The sequence below is a fragment of the Sinocyclocheilus grahami genome, unplaced genomic scaffold (assembly GCF_001515645.1).
Source record: "Sinocyclocheilus grahami isolate Dianchi unplaced genomic scaffold, SAMN03320097.WGS_v1.1 scaffold512.1, whole genome shotgun sequence".
Taxonomy (NCBI): domain Eukaryota; kingdom Metazoa; phylum Chordata; class Actinopteri; order Cypriniformes; family Cyprinidae; genus Sinocyclocheilus; species Sinocyclocheilus grahami.
Window position 1 is genome coordinate 266492 of NW_015505691.1, and position 19098 is coordinate 285589.

The window sequence follows — 19098 nt, forward strand, 5'->3', positions numbered from 1 at the left end:
GAGCAGGCACAGCAAAGCGCTTTGGAGGAGCTGGCACTGGAGTGAGTCCTGGGGCTGGAGCCGACACTGGAGCCTCATGAACGCATGATGGGCTTGCCATATTATCGTCCAGCTGGCTTGCCACATGAATGGCCGGCGGACTTGACTGAGGAACGGCCCGCATTTCTGGGCTGAGGACAGAGACGGTGCTGGGAAGAGATGGGTAACCAGAACGTTTGGATGGGTATGTGGAGGGTCCTGGCGAGGGGTGAGCTGGTGAGGCACGGTGGTTTTCGTGAGGGACTGGATGATGATCGCTCCAAACCTTTTCTACCTCCAGATTAACTCAATTTAAATACAGGACATGATTAACCAGCTCGATCAGGGGAAAGCTATATGTGGGAAGCCCAGCCCCAGCCGAAAACAGACCCCGAGAGCAGAATTGAACCAGCTCACCTGGTTAGAGAGCTCTAGGACCTCCTCCACATACCTCTCCAATTCCCGACCACCCTGCCGCAGACACCAAAGCCTGTCTTCAGCCGTAGACATCTTGTTTGTGGTCAGTTATTCTGTCACGGTTATACTGTGCTAGAGAACAGGCAGGACGACAAAGATGAAGGAGACACGAACACTTTAATCAATCCACAACAGGGTAACATTCAAAACAGGGTAGGAGCACACGCACAGGGTAACATTCACATCGACATTGACAATAACCGACAAACTAGACTACAAGCGGCAGGAACTAATATAGGGCAGATAACGAGGGGCAGACAGGTGAGCACAATAAGGTGATTAACTGATAATGAGAACAGGAACAACCAAATGAGGACACAGAGGGAGAAACCTCAATAGACAGTCAACAGGGGTGTGACGCATCCACTACAAATGTGTGTAAATTCATATAATTTTGGTTTAACTTCTGCGTATATGACTTCATGTGATTTCGGTGCTTGTCTCCATTAATGACAGTGGAATATTTAATGTAAATGTGTATATTGACATGAAAATAGAGTTTAAAATCATTGTTTACTTTATACATTTTATTAATTTATAAATTTTCCTGTCAAGTTTGTTTTTATATATCCCATTATTTTTATTATTTATATATACCTTTTACGTAGGAATGGCGTACGCCTCTTTCAGGACAGGATTTGTGCGTATGTAACGGTTATAAATGAGGCCCCTGTTGATTCAACCGACTGGATATTATGTTTTACATCTTCTAAAGTATTTGCTTTTGATTTAGCATTTAAGTTTCAAAATGTCAATCTATTTGCATTGATGTTTTCAAACTTGCAGAACTGTCCATGGTACTGAACCCATCATATTATTAAAGATGTCATATGATGCGATTTAAATTTTTCCTTTCTCTTTGGAGTGTTACAAGCTCTTGGTGCATAAAGAAGATCTGTAAAGTTGCAAAGACTAAAGTCTCAAATCCAAAGAGATATTCTTTATAAGAGTTAAGAGTCAACCACGCCTACCTAAAACGACTCGTTCTAACACACCCCCACATATCTACGTCACGATGTGAGAAGATTTGCATAACGTCGCCCCAAATGTTCACGCAAAGAAAGAAGACGTAACTTTTATTCTCGCTGTAGTATTGTTGCCGCTGCCATGTCGTGAAGACGCGGTGTGCTTCGTTGTGAAAGCGAAACTACTTTGTTTGGTCTTCCAAAAGAGGATGATATCCGCTTCATCATGCCTAGAGCTGATCTGTGCTGGTCGCTGAAGGAATACATCAACTTAGTGCTGTGGATCGCCGGATCGGCTTTCACTGTGTCCAGCCCGGGGTTGTCACATGTGGTTGCCGTTCCTTCGTCAGATCCGCCGGCCACGCCATTCTCAACCCCGCCACCTCTGCTCACTCTAGCCATGTTTTTCGTTGTGAAAGCAAGGTCTTCCAAAAGAGGACACGACAACAAATCAGTGGTTAAGTTGTATTTAAAACACTGTTCCAGAAAAGTTTAACCCAAATATCCAGATGTGTGCAGCACATTTTATGGAGGACTGTTTCCTGATCCTGGTAGAGTAGACTGCAATGCCGGCTGTTCTGACTCACAGACTGTAAGTACGTTTTCATTTAAGGGATTTGAAGATTCAAACGCGAGTTTTGGGCAGAGTAGAGTAGCACTTGTCGTTTGTCATTCTCCGATCACAAATGCAGACAGGGTTTTATGTTTACATGGCGCGATGCAACGCAATGCGTAAAAAGACAGTATAAGTGAAGTGACATGTGGCGACCCATACTCGGAATTAGTGCTCTGCATTTACCCATCCAAAGTGCACACACACAGCAGTGAACACACACAAACCGTGAACACACACCCAGAGCAGTGGGCAGCCATTTATGCTGCAGCGCCCGGGGAGCAGTTGGGGGTTCGGTGCCTTGCTCAAGGGCACCTCAGTCGTGGTATTGAAGGTGGGAGAGAGTGCTGTACATTCATTCCCCCCACCTACAATTCCTGCCGGTACGAGACTCGAACCCACAGCCTTTGGGTTATGAGTCCGACGCTCTAACCATTAGGCCACGACTTCCCCAAGTCATTACAATCAGTAATTATGTCCCCACTGGATGCAGCAAATGCCTCATTTGTAATGAGTTTTAATGTTTGTTAGAAAACACTCTCTGTCTTTTGATGCCGTACCCCTCCTTTCTCACTCTTTCTCTCTCCTTCTCTGAATCACCCCTCCTCTATCTGTTCTCTCTCTCTCTTGTATGGTGTTTGAATGTCTCTTACTCAATATTCAAGGTAAAGGAGTTTGTGCTGATTTATAAGGGGGGTTCAGCCTCCGTCGCCAGGAAGTCTATTCCTTATAGGGATATGTTTTTCTGTATATGTGGCAATTTTATACAAAACACATGTTCTTGGGAAAAACATCCTGTATGGGTATGTCTCATTGGTTAAGAGGGTAAAAACTCCCCTCGACATGCCTATATAAGATCTGTATTTCTGTGAATAAATTGAAGTATTGAGAATACATGGACTGTGTGTTTTCTTACTTCCCGGCCGTATTTATACACTTGGAGAGACTGAGAAGATTTCACGGTGGCAAAGAGATATCGAGGGACCAAATTGTTATTTATTAACAAATGAGGGCTCGTCCTTTCCGGGAATTTCTCAAAAAGACAGGTAAGAAACTTTTATTTTTCTTCCTGTCTGTAAGAGAAATTGAATTTACACTCCAAAGAGAAAGGAGAACTTGAAATCGCATCATATGACCCCTTTAAGGGAAGTTAAGCTCAACTATTTTCGGCTCCCGCGCTGAAAAGCCGTAATTACGAGAGTTATGAGATAAAAGATTATTTTCATTTTTATATTTTTTATTACCATTCGCCTCCCTCATGCTCGCTAAAAGGGATTAGAAGTCGGATTAGTTTCCTGATTCGGATAGATAGTTTTAATGAACCAGTAAAAAAAAAAACATTCAGAAGTTATTTTACGGTGGAACTGGCTTATGTTGTCCACAGTTTGAGCACTGCACGACAGAATAGATCATGACGTGATCGAGGGTCTTGATCTTATTTCCATCTAAAATACTATTTAAAAAAAAAAATTCTGCCAATGATAATAATAAAAGAAAACGTCCCGAGCATAGATCAGTGGCTGAGAGCGCATCTGATTGACAGATAAACCATGAGCTCTATCAGTTATGGTTAATGTTTTGGTTATTTTGTTTCAGTGTACAGTTTGTTAATTTTGTGCAAAGCATACAGTCAAAGTAAACTTCATCATCCAGCTGAACTGTGCACATTTATTTTAGACACTACGGCTGTGTCCGAAATCGCCCCCTATACCCTCATTCACGATTCCCTACATTAGGTCACTAATTCAGTTCACTAGAAGGAGTGAATGAAAACGAGTGAGTGAATTCGGACACCGAGTGCACCGGAAGGAATGCCGCTTTTGCATAGTTGGTGCTTGCTGTTTATTAATCATTTGAAACTAACACACTAGCAGCTCCAGTAGTAAGATTAAAGGATTTATCTTGAACTCTGTCACGGAAAATATGTACAAACCCTAATCAAACAATTTAATAATCAATTTACAATGAATTTATACCCGTGTTGTACATTATGCTGTACGCCATGGATGAGCGCTTTGTAATATGAACGGATTGATTATTCAGCTGCGGGTGCCATCTTCTGGCGAGATGCGGGAATTCATTCGGCGCGTGACTCTCACGGTGCATTATGGGCATTCTCTAGCCGTTGAGCGTGCACCAGTTGTACACACGTTTTTGCAGTGCATTGTGGGATTGAATGAGTGCACTCGAGAACGTCCATTATGGTTTCGGACACCACTAAAAATGGCTGTTCCCTCAAATAATGCCATATTTAAGGGTATAGAGGGCGATTTCGGACACAGCCTACGTGTCTTGTTCAATTCATGCGATAAACACATGTCCCTACTTGAGCTGTGGGCTATGACTAATTTCACGGGCAACGCAGACAAAATTACAATTTATGTATCGTGTTTTGTTTTGTTTTTTTACAAATAAAGCTTCATATTATGAGAAGGATACTTTCTACGACCTTTATCCTGCAGTCATGATGAGATTAGGTTCCTTCGATCTAAAAAAAACCAGTGAGGAATCGATTCTTGGAATTGAATCCCATTTATTCCAGAACCAGGAATCGGAATTCCAAATCCGATTCCGATTCTAACAGCCCTATTTAATACTGCACATTTACTAGCACACTGCAACATGTTACCTTTGGTGTTTATTAAAGCAACATTAAATTTAACAGTAAAATGTTAGTTTTTGCTATGGCTTTTTCTGGAAAAATATGCATGAACAAAATCAAGAAAAAAATTGTGGGTAACACTTTACTTGAAGGGGTGTGCATAAGACTGACATGACACCTTCATAATCATGACATGACACATGTCATGAATATGAAGGAGGTTTTATGCATGTTTATGATAACTGTCATTAAGTGTCATTCGCTCAGTTATGTCATTTTTAATGCAAATATGACATTATTTGACCTAACCCTAACCTAACCCTTACCCCTAACCATAGCCCATAACAAAGACATCTCAAACAATGTCATCTTTGCATTAAAAATGACATAACTGAGCGAATGACACTTAATGACAGTTGTCATAAACATGCATAAAAAACCTTCATATTCATGACATGTGTCATGTCATGATTATGTAGGTGTCATGTCATGATTATGAAGGTGTCATGTCAGTCTTATGCACACCCCTTCAAGTAAAGTGTAACCAAATAGTGCATCTGCACTCAAATATGACAACTGGGAATTTGAAATTGAATCTCACGTATTAGATGTTCCAAAAAAAAAAAAAAAGGCCGTTACTATCAATGTAATTGGACAAAATGTATTTAAACGTGTATTCCACCAAGAATTGAACTCTGAATACCTATGTTTGTCTGTGCATTTCTATGCACTTTTGTCATTTCAGACACAGCATTTTAGTTTGAATGACTTTTTCTCATTTGTAAGTCGCTTTGGATAAAAGCGTCTGCTAAATGACTAAAAGTAAAGTAAAAGACAGCGTGGGAATAGGACTCTTATTTCGATCTCGCGATGTGGCGTCACAACGCTGCGACGCGTTCCTGCATTTGTTTATGATTCGGCTGAAGAGAGGTTTGTTTATAAGCGTTTAACGCATTTAAATCGACTTTTAAATAGTTTTTTCAAGTGATGTGTTATTATAGAATCTAACATTGTAGTGCATTATTTAACGTTAATGGACGTTAATGTGTGTGCGCCACTCAAGAGTAACAGAAAAGGTGCGTCTCGTTGTCGCTCTCTGTATCGTGAACCAGTTTGTCTAAACACGATTCCGGTCACTGTCGAGTAGTGCTGAGAGAAACTGAGCTTAAACTCAGCTTAAACTCGTTTAGTGAAATGATTCATTGATTAGAATCGCTCGAGTCACCGACGAGACCTGCTGCTGCGCAAAACAATGTAAATGAAACGAGAACAACAAACATGCCAGCTTTTACAATCCAACCGCAAATAATGTGTAATCCATTCATTATAATCTATGAATCAATAAATACCAAACATGCATTATAAATGGCTCAGTAGGCTTATGATGTTTGGTATTTATTGGACCTTCTATATTATTTGTGTTCTTTTATAAATGCTAGGTTTGAGTGTTTTTGTGTAGTGTAGTTTTTTTTTTTTTTTTGCCAAGACCAAATATCACTTTGACAGATTTCATACCATTGCAATGACTAATGAAATAGGGAGCCGATTGAGACACACACACAGAATTAGTTTGGATTTAGTTGTCTTTCTGTTAATTATTTTAATCTTAAACTTGACAGAGTGTCCAAACACACCGAGTTCCACAATGGCGTTTATTAAAGAGGAGAGTGAAGACATTAAGATTGAAGAAGCATTCAGAGTGAAACAAGAAGATACTGAGGAACAAACAGGTTGGTTTTCATTCTCAAAGCTGAAATCCTTATTAAAATGTCAACTTATACTGAAATGAGTGGTGTTTTTGAAGAATGTTATATGAGTGGCCTAATTAAACCAGTTATATTTGACATGGAGGGTTGCCTCATGTGGACAGACATGTTGAGATCACATGACCAGACAAATACTAATACAAATATACAAAATTCAATCCAAATACTGTTACATTCAAGTGCACATGAGAACATTCTACTTCCAAGTCGGACATTCATTTTTACAACATGTAACAAATACATTTAAAATAGTATGGAAGTAACCTTAAAGGGGTCATATGATGCGATTTCAAGCTTTCCTTTCTCTTTGGAGTGTTACAAGCTGATTGTGTACAGATAAGATCCCTGAAGTTGCTAAGACTAAAGTCTCAAAACCAAAGAGATATTCTTTATCAAAGTTGAGACTCTGCCACGCCCTCCTAAAACGGCTCGTTCTAACACGCCCCCACATATCTACATCACTATGTGGAAATATTTGCATAATGCCGCCCAAATGTGCACGCAAAGAAAGAAGGCGTGATTTCAGTAACCGCAGTTAGTGTTGAAGCAGCATGTCAGGGAGACAATGTGTTTTTTGAACATTAAAGCATGTCAACATATTCTGTTACACCAAATACACAAAATAATGATCTTTAAAAAAGCATCATATGACCCCTTTAAAGTCTGCATGAAATCAAAATGTACAATATTTATTTCTTTAGCGCACATTGCAAGTTTTAAGGTGAACAATTAGCCTAATCCATGCATGTTAATCCACTGAAAAAAAAAAAAAAACTAGAGCCCGACCGATATGTTTTTTTTGGGGGGGCCTGATACCGAAACTAGGGCGTAATAAAAGACAGGTATCGATATATAGGGCTGGGCGATATAGATAAAAAATTTATCGATGATATAATGTTTCATATCGTTCGGTATCGATAATTATTGACATTTTTATAACCTTTTTTAAAACAAAAAGCAATAGAATTTTTTTTTTATTTAACCACAATTTATTGAGCTTTTTGTTTTAACAATCAAACACAATAAAAATTAAGCGCATCTAATTTCTAATGTTTTATATGCAGATTAAATAGGTCTTTATTGTATAGGTCTAATTGTCTCCCGAGGCCACAGGAGGGCGCAATGAGCAAAATAAAGCAACGAATTTAGCAAGTAACACTGTAAAAACGTGCATTACGTCTAAATTAACTTATAAAAATCAAATATAATTTTGTAAATTGCATGAACAATTTTATAAACAAAACAGCATCATGTATTTATGCATTGCTTAATCCAAAGAGCCGAAGGTCCATTCACACAGACTGCATTTAAAAGCATATGAGACGCAGTGAAAAGAAATAAACCTCCACAAATTCGTGACGTGTTTTCAAAAAGTTTAAACTGTTTTAACTTTGCATGGCTTTCTATACATCTCTTCTGTGAGAGTGCAGCAGTCATATTTGTCCGTCTAAAAATGCGCTGAATATGCGTTCTGTGTGAATGGCTTGGTTTCGGTTTTAACCCATTCAAGATCTTCTCCTCATTGAGCTTCTATATTTCTCTAATATTTTGAATGCATAACACAGCAGTGGCGCATCTTGTGGGCTAGACTAACAAAACATTAAAATGCAACAACGTCACTTACATCATTATCACATCATTATCACAGCATCTCGCACGCCACTGATGACGCTCCCTGATCGTGTGCTTTATTGAAATTTTTTCTATCGATATTGAAGAAGGTGTACCGTCGATAAATATCTATACTGTTTTATCGCCCAGGCCTATCGATATATCGGCTGATATTCTTATGTGTAGGCTATATTATAGTACAGTATAGTCAAATGTTTGGACACACTTCCCATTCGTGTGTCCAAACTTTTGACTGGTACTGTATATAGAATACAGTATATAGCCTACATAAAAAGAATATATAGACATAAACACATTTTTTGCAATGATAACTCAAAAGTGGTGATCAAACACTTATAATGATGTGACAAACATAGGCCTATGTAGTGGAGGCAGGGTATTTAACAATTTAATAAACTTTATTCTTCAAAATGAGTCTGACATCAGTGGACTTAAAAGTAAACTTCACTTATTACAAATAACTTAAATAACACAAATAGAACAAAATATATATAACTTGAATTAAGAAATTAAAGAAGGTAACTGTGTAGGGCAAGCAAGCTACTGCCAGACAAACGGGGGCAGGTTTATGCAGGAAGCACAGCTTTTCCAAATGTAAACATCTAAAATGATTAAATAATAATAATGAATAATATTTTTTTCACAAATTCTGTGTTGTGTAATTTCTGGTAATCAAATGAACATGCAGAACATTCATATTTAAATAAGTCTTTTTGCAGTTTAATATTCACAGACACAGTCTGTATATATGTACTGACCTGTTTTTTATTTATTCATCAAAAACAATAAATAAACACAGTACACATACATATATTATGTAAACAAAAACTTTTATTTTGGATGCGATTAATGGTTTGACTTTATTTTGATTACATCAAATGGTTGCACTCGGTGAGCTACTGGCGCTATGTATTGCTATTTTTACCTCAACACAACTTGGAAAATAAAATACTGGTACGATGCCACATTGTGCGGCTTTTGGTTGTAATTTTTTTAGTTGAAGGGCAACAAGAGAAACAATGTAAGTCTTCACTGCTTTCCTAGCGATAAGAAGTGGAGAAGAGAATAGGAAGATGCCTGTGGACAAGTAAAACTTCCTAAAGACCTGCAACTCTGTTCTCTCTACTTTAGCCCTGTTGCCTTCGAGGCTTTTAGTAGACTGCAGCTATTGGAAGAGCTTACATGCTGACACTTGTCATGACGCAACGGCCACTGAAGGAGTTTCTCAGCGCGGATTTCGCTCAATATCCAGGAGTGTTTAGACTCCTTGTGGGGAAAATTTGATGGTACGGCATTTGGTTTAAGCCTATGCTTATATCCATCTCCACCTTTAAGCTCTTTCAGTAGCTGTGGTCATCATATCAGTATTTTATTTTCCGAGTTGTGTTGTGGTAAAAATAGCAACAGGTAGCGGCAGTAGCTCACCGAGTGCAATCATTTTATGTCATCAAAATAATGGCGCCCCCATAGTCCAAAATATGTATAAAATGATGTGATTTTTAAAAAAATAACATAAAACTTTAATGGGTTTTCTAATACATATTTCAATAAGAGACATCATTTACGTTATATTAAGCCATACAAGTCTTAGGCCCAATCCCAATTCTATTTTATACCCCTTCCCCTACCCTTACCCCTCCGCCTACCCCTTCCCCTTGTCTCTTGTGTCAAGGAGTAGGGGTGAAAATATTCCCCTAAGAATTGGGACACCACTACTATGCCGTCACACGTCATCATACGCCGTCTAGTTCCTACATTACACACACATACTGGTGTGCTGGTGTGCATTAGAGCCTTTAATTACCGTTCTATATTAATGCGCTGCTTACTGACACACACACACACACACATATATATATATATATATATCGAAGATCGTGCAGCTCACACATCCAGGAGAAAAGAAACTTGTCAATGCTGCCCCACGACTTTTATTAATAACAGTTTAAATACTGAATCGATACATTATATTTTCCAGCAATGAGAGGATAAAATCGCTGTTTTTTTAAGTAAACTCACTATAAAAAGAGAAACCCGCATACACGCAACTTTCATCTCTTTCTCTCTCTCTCGAATTGGCGATATTTGAGAAAAAGCTTTAGCGATTTCTAATTATTGGGGGGACTAGCTCCCCTCAATGTCTACGGTGGTTATCGCCCTGATCAGACATGAACATATGTTGTGGCACTATCGTGCAGTCTATAATGATATGACATTAGTTAGCAAATATTAGCGATTTTTTGCAAACATTTCTTTGAGTAACATGACCGTAAATATGAACTCACGATTGAATGTAACATAAAACAAATGATTACTTTTCGTTAAAATCTTTATTAATGCCAAAAATGCTTACATTTATGTGTCTTTTTGTTCGCTCGGGCAGCCATGTTGCTGCTGAAGCTGGTTTGCGCTGAGATAATTCATATCACTTCGTTTGAAGTGTGGTCCCGAAAAATCTTCGTTTGAAGGGCTATCTGGCCCTTCCCCTTCCCCCTACCCCTCCAACCAAAAGAGAATCGAGACACCCCTACCCCTTCATGTAAACGCGCGAAACAGAGGGGTAGGGGAAAGGGGAAGGGCTAAGGGGTAGAATTGGGATTGGGCCTTAATACCCAGGGATCCCTTTAAGTCCTAAACAGTGTCAGAAATGACCTTTTCCATTAAGGTGCAATATTTGCCCCAATAATTTGATCTCCAGAGATATTTTAAAAGTTCAGTTTTCTAATTAAATGCATGTGCCAATTGTTATGTTAAGTTATTAAATATAATCAAATTCATTTAGAATAAGACACAACGAAATCTTTACAATTCACTTGTACAAAAGCTGAACCTGAAGTGACATTTCATTGTGTTTACACAGATTTTACAATGCCATGCAGAGGTGACATAAGAGCATTTACACTCCAATTACAACTGCATAAATAAAGTTATAAGATAAATGTTTATTAGCAGTCATTAGCGGCATTTCCACCGTCAGGCCAAAAGCGAACATGCTAGCGTGTGCCAGTGCCATATGCGGTTCCAGTGTCACTTCAGGGGCTTGATTGTGCCTCGTCGGGGCTTCCTCAGGGCCAACAGCGAGCGCTGAATGCCTTGGTCCAAAGCAGGCCAACTGGTTATATAGAGGAGTGGTCATGAACAAAGGCAGTGTTGTAGTCAAGACCACCTAAAATTAGACCAAAACTTTGAGGAGTTGAGACCAAGACATTTGGTCTGACTGAAAGATCCACATTTACTGCCTGAGAATGTCTTGTATTTCTTCAATACATACATTTAGAATAATAACACGATGTAGATACCAATCTAGTAGTTACCATTCAAATTAAATCGATAACAACAAAATTAATCTAAAGTAGCACAATAGTTGCATCTGAATTGATCAAATATTGCAAATTGCAATCATAAACAATTTAAGATTGTTGAGATTGTTTTAAAAAAATATATTAGAATTATATTAAAAAAAATGTGAATATAGAAATATGATGGAAAAACTAAAACCGCCAATAAGCTAGATGGCAGCAAATCAGTTGATGAGTTAGTCACGGAATCATTTAGTTAACCGATCTGTTCAAAGCAGCTGAAACATTCATTAACAAAATACCACTGTGTGCTAGGGCTGGACAATAATTCAATATCAATATATATCGCAATATAATCTTTTTCAATAATGGTGATATGATTTTTAAACACATTTACGATATTTCAATATACATTACCAGTGTTTCCCATACATTAATTTATTTGTGGTGGTTGACTTCGTTGAATAAACATGAGCACTTGCACGTTTCAAAATCAAAACGCTGCACGCATGTTTTATATGAATATATATCTAAAGGGAACAATAGTCTTCAGAAAAGTTTCGATGGCATTTTCATTTTATCTGATAAAGAAGCGTTCACGAGCGGAGCTGATTTGTATACAGCCATTACTGAGGAAACTGCTGTTTCTACAGCTCTAAAAGTGCCTCCTGCTGGCAGAGAAAGAATTAGCATTTGCAATAACCCTGTCTCCAGCAACATGTTTTTGTTGTTGCTCACTTTTTTTCTATTTTCTGCATCAAGCACTTTTCATATTCATTATGCTGGCTGAAACACATTTGTTTCAATCTATACGAATAATTAGCCTACACTACCAGTCAAACGGTTTTAACAGTAAGATTTTTAATGTTTTTTTTTTTAAAAAGAATTCTCTTCTGCTCACGAAAGCCTGCATTAATTTGATCCAAATTACAGCAAAAGCAGTAATATTGTGAAATTGTTACTGTTTAAAATAACTTCTTTCCATTTGAATATATTTGAAAATGTAATTGATTTCTGTGATCAAAGCTGAATTTTCAGCATCATTACTCCAGTCTTCAGTGTCACATGATCTTCAGAAATCATTCTAACATGCCGATTTGCTGTTTGAGAAATATTTATTATTATTATTATTATTATTATCAATATTTAAAACGGTTGAGGACATTTTTTTCAGGATTCTTTGATGAATAGAAAAATCCAAAGATCAGCATTTACCTGAAATAAAAAGCTGTTGTAACATTATACACTATTCCATTCAAAAGCTTGGAGTCAGCTGTTTTCAACATAATAATAATAATAATAAATGTTTTTGAGCAGCAAATCAGAATATTAGAATGATTTAATATGTGTCCTTAATCGATATCGGAATTGTATCGTATCGACTGAAATGAAGAAATATGTTGTGATATAAATTTTGGCCATATCGTCCAGCCCTCCTGTGTGCTGCTCGGAAATGCACAACAGTTCTGCTATGGATTTGTTTAGAACTATTTTCTTTTACTTTATTTTTACTTTTAGTCATTTAGCAGACGCTTTTATCCAAAGCGACTTACAAATAAGAAAAAGTTATTAAAACTAAAAGCTAAAACTCTATAAATACTAATATATATATATATATACACACACACACACACTTAAGAAAATAAAATAAATAAAATAAAAATGACAACTGCATACAACAACATTTAAAAACTAAACATTTAAATGAAAACAAAAAAATTAAGCTAAAAACTATTCAAAATATTAAAAGAACAAAAGGTATGAGTATAATAATGATTCTAACATAACACTAAGCCAAACACCAAAAAACAACTACATATGTGTATGTACAGCCACACACATATACAGGTACAGTGGGGCAAAAAAGTATTTAGTCAGCCACCAATTGTGCAAGTTCTCCCACTTAAAAAGATGAGAGAGGCCTGTAATTTTCATCATAGGTATACCTCAACTATGAGAGACAAAATGAGAAAAAAAATTCCAGAAAATCACATTGTAGGATTTTTAAAGAATTAATTGGTAAATTCCTCTGTAAAATAAGTATTTGGTCACCTACAAACAAGCAAGATTTCTGGCTCTCACGGACCTGTAACTTCTTTAAGAGGATTCTATATATATTATTTAATTTCCATTTTGTATGTTGAAGTACTGAAATAACTAAAATTAAATAAAACTAAAACTTAATAAAAAAACCTATATAGACATCATAAAAAACGAATAAGGTTTTTACAACTGTAACTAAAACTAAAATAGATAACTAATACAAATCAAAGTACATTAGTTTATCAGTAATCCTAAAAAATAACACTGAGCCAAACACACATGCTAAAATTAACAACAACTTACTGACACGTAGTAAGAAATGTTTATAAAAAACTGAAACAGAAGTGAAACGAGTAGTAGGAAAGAGGAGAAATAAAAAGCGATACTTATCCTTTGCCGGTGTCCCTGCCTGGTGGGGATTTTCGTTGCCGATATAGTGAAAACTTGTTCAAAATTGTGTCTGAAATGAAATTCACTTAATATTAGATTCTTGTTTGTTGAACTTTTGTATAAAGTCAATATCATATTTGCAGTTATGCTCATATTCGTGAAAATGGTTTTCTTGCTCATGATATTACTTATATATGTTATAATATAAAAACAAATATCATACAAGTACTTTTTGTGCAATCAAATATTGAGTTTTTTTTTTTTGCATTATTTATTTTGGTGAAATGTTTGACACGATACTTTATTCAATTCTGACCCCGGTGCAATTGAAAAAGAAATCAAATTAGAAAAAAGTTTTTGATTGGATTTAAAGCAGGAATTTTTACATCCAATCACATTAATGATGTTAACAAATAAATCAGACAATGCATCAGCAATTTATGATATCCCCACAGTTGTGGTCTTGACTGGTCTTGAAATAAAACCTAGAGTCCTCTTATTCCGTTTCACACCGAGTGCAATTTGAAAAAGCGAGGCGAATCGCTGGCGAACGGTGCTTTCACACCAAGTGCAAACCGATTGATTGCCTTCTGCTAATTCATGCCTGCACGCAAGGTGGTGCTGACCAGCAATGCATTTTTCCTTAGATATGTATCTCGTATATGGTCCACCGCTCAATATACAGCATTAAACTAAGATAAATAAAGTTTGGTTCTACACCAGAAACACAAATTATCTATAATGCTTACAAGTTACATCTTAAAATATAAATAGAGGTACAATTAGCATCAAGCTACATATGAAAATGTATGTTTTGCTTAAAATCATCATCGAGTGCTTTGTAAAAACTTCTGATTGAGATCTAAAAGAAATGTATTCTATAATAGGCAGACATGCACTCTTTGTTTGTTTTATAATGGATTGAACGCGACACTGGCTTGTCATTTGTCATAAACATCCTTTATTGTTATACAAATATCATTAGCTGCATAATATTCTGTATAAAAAACATGAGGGAAAAAAATCTGTTCTCAGATACCAATGATAACAAGAACTCGGTATCCTCTTCTCTCTCAGAATACTCTTCTTCAGGCACCGCTGCACCACCACTCTCACCCTTTTGTGCAACAGCAGGTGCTCCGGGCACATGATCTTTGTTCAAATCTAATTGGACGGCCCGTTTTATCATGGAGTGACAGGGAAAAAAATCTTAGCTTTTTCGCAGCATGAATAGAATCTATTGTTTCGGTTTAAAAGCATCATCGCGCCAAATTTTCACGTTCAGTGTGAAAAGGCCTTTAGTCTGAGACTGAGACAAGACCAAGTACAAATGTGGTCGAGACCAAGACCTTCCAAAATGTTGTTAAAGGGTCATGAAACCCCAGACAATTTTTACTGAGATTTTAGCTGAGGTGTTTGTGTTGCACATCATAGAAGATAATAGGTACGTTAACATGGACACTTTTTGCTTCCATCGGAATGAATTCATTCTGATTGACGAATCCGAATGTAGTGTTTACATGAACGTTAAATAAAGTGATCGGGTTGATATGCGCGTTTATATGTCACCAGCTTCTGATCGGATTTAATCTTTTGACATGCGCACACTGCATGAATTATACAGAGTTTCCCGCTGTTGTCACATACTGTTTTAAAAAGCACGCGTGATATTTATCTACTTTGGGTCCTAATTAGGTGACGACCAGCACATGAACTGTTGTGCAGTGCTGCTTACTTCATAAAGCAGTAAAAGTGCCCCTTCCTGCACCCAAAACCAGTCGTCTGTGGATGAGAGTCTTAAACAAGGACTGGTGGGACGTTGTCCTGCTCCACTTCACAGACGCTGAGTGAAAGGGGAGTTTTATAATGACGGGACCACTCATTTATGACACTTTATTCACCCGGAAGGACAGCTCGTTCCACGTGTTATACGTCATTACGCTATTTTTATGTCACTGCGCATGCGTAGTACTTTCCAGTTTCGGTTTTCAGTCCAATCAAGTGTTTACATGTCCTCTCGCTCGGATTACAAAAGGAATAAACCACCCCTTACAATCCGATCGAAATTTTAGTCGGATCTGGCCAATTCAATCCGACTGAAGTGGTTACATGTGACTTTTTTATTCCGATTGTGCTTCTAGTCCTATTACGATCAGATTAGTAGGGTCCATGTAAACGCAGCTACTGTTAGCATCCGTTAATTTACATTTTTGGAGAAAACTGGTTAATTTTAAGCTTTTTGCTCTATTTTCATCTTCCGGGTTTAAAATCTGCAGCGTGTTGACGTCACAATTTGTAACGTGGCAAAGGACTATAGTACATCGATGACGCGCGAATGTTGCGCTGCTTTAGAGAAGAGGAAGAATCGTTGCCATGCCGTCAAAACTAGGGGTGCATGAAAAAAATCGCATTTCTGTCTTCTAACGATTCTAATGGATTCACAAGTTTCAAAATCAATGTTCTAAAGCAGTGGTTCTTAATCCTGTTCCTCATGTCCCCCTTCTCTGCATCCATCTCTCTCTCTCTCTCTCATTCTGATCATCCGCTCATCAGCTCAGCTCCAACAATGAATCTTCCAATTATACACTTTATTTGTATAGACAGACAGATATTTTTCACATAGCTACGAGAAGCGTTAAACACGAATGTGCACGCGGTTGCAGTGGTAGCGAACATTTCTTACTGTTACAAAACAATCACGTACTCACAATCATAACAATACATGTCACTGCTACAATGCAATCATGTATTCTGCTGTATAGGTTGTTTGTACATGACGTGTGAAAAGCAGCTGGAGGGCAGGAAGTGATTTTTCTCCATAGAAATCACTAGCAGAAACTCAAAATGCCTGTTTTGCATTGTTTATGGATGCTCAAATCGGCCAAAACGAGAAACCACAAGAAGCTTTTATCGTGTACGAAAATGTGTTCGTAAGGGGGGAAAAGTCAAGAAATTCACTGAAAAACACAGGAAAAAGTGGCTTGTAAACCTGCGTCTGCGGTCGCGAGGAGCGGAAGTCGGATAATGCTCGTGTGTGCAAATGGTTAATATAAGATATAATAATATATTAAGATATTAATAAAGAAATATATAAATAGATACAGGGTGACAGTCAGAATTCACTGAATGCTAAACGTTACACATAGACACTAGGGCTGCACGATATATCGTTTCAGCATCGATATCGCGATGTGCGCATCCGCGATAGTCACATCGCAGGATGTGTGATGTTTAGTATACTGATCGCTATATTGTTACTGATTGTTTTCTTTGCTCACACACAGTCTACACCGGACACGACAGCTGTACAGAGATACCCATTTTAAATAAATTTATTACTGAATGAAATGGAAGAGAAACATCAGTTTGAGAAGCATCATGATTCTATACCTGGAGAAAAATGTTGCTCACAGCCTGTAAAGAAACCCCGAAAGTTACGGGCTCTGCCTCCATTAATCTGCTGTCATTGTGGAAAGTATTTCAATCAACATGCAAACCTTACAGTCCATCTGAGAATTCATTCTGGAGAGAAGCCTTTCACCTGCCAAGAGTGTGGAAAGTGTTTTACTCAAAAAGCACACCTTAAAGTCCACATGAAAGTTCACACTGGAGAGAGCTCTTTCACCTGCCAGCAGTGTGGAAAATGTTTTAACAGAAAAACAAACTTTATATTCCACATGACAGCTCATACTAAAGAGAGCTCTTCCACATGCATGCAGTGTGGAAAAAGATTTAGCAAAAGAGGAAACCTTAAAGATCACATGAGAATTCACACCGGAGAGAAGCCTTACATATGCCCTCAGTGTGGAAAGAGTTTTAGCCGAAAAGGAAATCTTAGAGATCACATGAGAATTCACACTGGAGTGAAGCCTTACACTTGCCAACAGTGTGGGAAAAGTTTCAATCAATCTAGTAACTTTAAAATTCACATGAGGATTCACACTGGAGAGAGCTCTTTTAACTGCCAACTGTGTGGAAAAAGTTTTGATCAACAAGGAAACCTTAAAAACCACATGATAATTCACACTGGAGAGAAGCCATTCGTGTGTAATCAGTGTGGAAGGAGTTTCAACCTAAAAGGAAATCTAAAAGTTCACATGAGAGTTCACAGCGGAGAGAGCCCTTTCACCTGTCAACAGTGTGGAAAAACTTTTACTCGAAAAGGAAGCCTCAAAGTCCATATGAGAGTTCACACTGGAGAGCAGCCTTTTATATGCCTTCAGTGTGGAAAGGGTTTTCCACATAAGAAAAACCTTAAATCCCACATGAGAATTCACACTGGAGAGAAGCCATTCATATGTGATCAATGTGGAAAGAGTTTCAGATATAAATTTACCCTTAATAACCACATGAGAATTCACTCATCAAAAAATTGAATTAAATGTCATAAGTGTGGAAAGGGTTTCAGAGACAGAAATCAGCTTAAGAATCATGAGGAAAAATTCACATTAGATAAAGGCTTTTCATGTGCCATCACCGTGGGAAGACTTGCATAAACAAATCAATCCTTGAGGTTCACTTGAGTGGAAGTTCACACTAGAATGAAGCCTTTCATCGGGCCTGAGTGTGGAATAAGATTCACACTTAAAGCAAACATTACCATTCACATGAGACCTCACACTGTAGAGAGGCCTTTCACATACCTTCAGTGTGAAAAGGTTTTGCATAACAAACAGACTTGAAATGCCATTTGCTGACTTGTTCTGGAATAAAATTGGACTGTTCCTCATTGAGGCATAAGGCTTATGAAATACAACAGTTTCAGAAATTACCTGCATATTCACTCTGATAGAAGACCATATTCATCACACCCACAGATACACCTGAAATGTCATTGTGAAAATTCTCAATACAAATATAAACAATTTGATATGAAACTGAATCTGACTTTTCCATTTCTGACAATTCATACATTACATGTCCCATTTGGAAGCTACTAACTCTACCCCAATTCACAGATGGATTGCCTGAGGGAAGAAACTGTTCCTGTGTCTGGCCGTTCTGGTGCTCAGTGCTCTGTAGCGTCGACCAGATGGCAACAGTTCGTAGAGGGTGTGTGCTGGATGTGAGGGATCCAGAGTGATTTTCCTAGCGCTTTTGCTCACTCTGGATGAGTACAGTTCTTGGAGAGTAGGGAGGGTTGTACCAATGATTCGCTCAACAGTCCGGACTATCCAAAGTAGTCTTCTGAGGTCAGATTTGGTAGCTGAGCTGAACCAGACAGTTATTGAAGTGCAGAGGACGGATTGAATGATGGCAGAGTAGAACTGTTTCAGCAGCTCCTGTGGCAGGT

At 37.7% G+C, this 19098-nt stretch overlaps 1 protein-coding gene across 1 annotated transcript; it reads left to right on the forward strand.

Moving 5' to 3' along the window:
* Positions 1 to 17146: 17146 nt before the first annotated feature.
* On the forward strand, positions 17147 to 18776 carry LOC107554757 (gastrula zinc finger protein XlCGF8.2DB-like). The gene has a single exon (XM_016237359.1). The coding sequence runs from the start codon at positions 17153 to 17155 to the stop codon at positions 18179 to 18181; it is 1029 nt and encodes a 342-aa protein (XP_016092845.1). The 5' UTR covers positions 17147 to 17152; the 3' UTR covers positions 18182 to 18776.
* Positions 18777 to 19098: the final 322 nt, after the last annotated feature.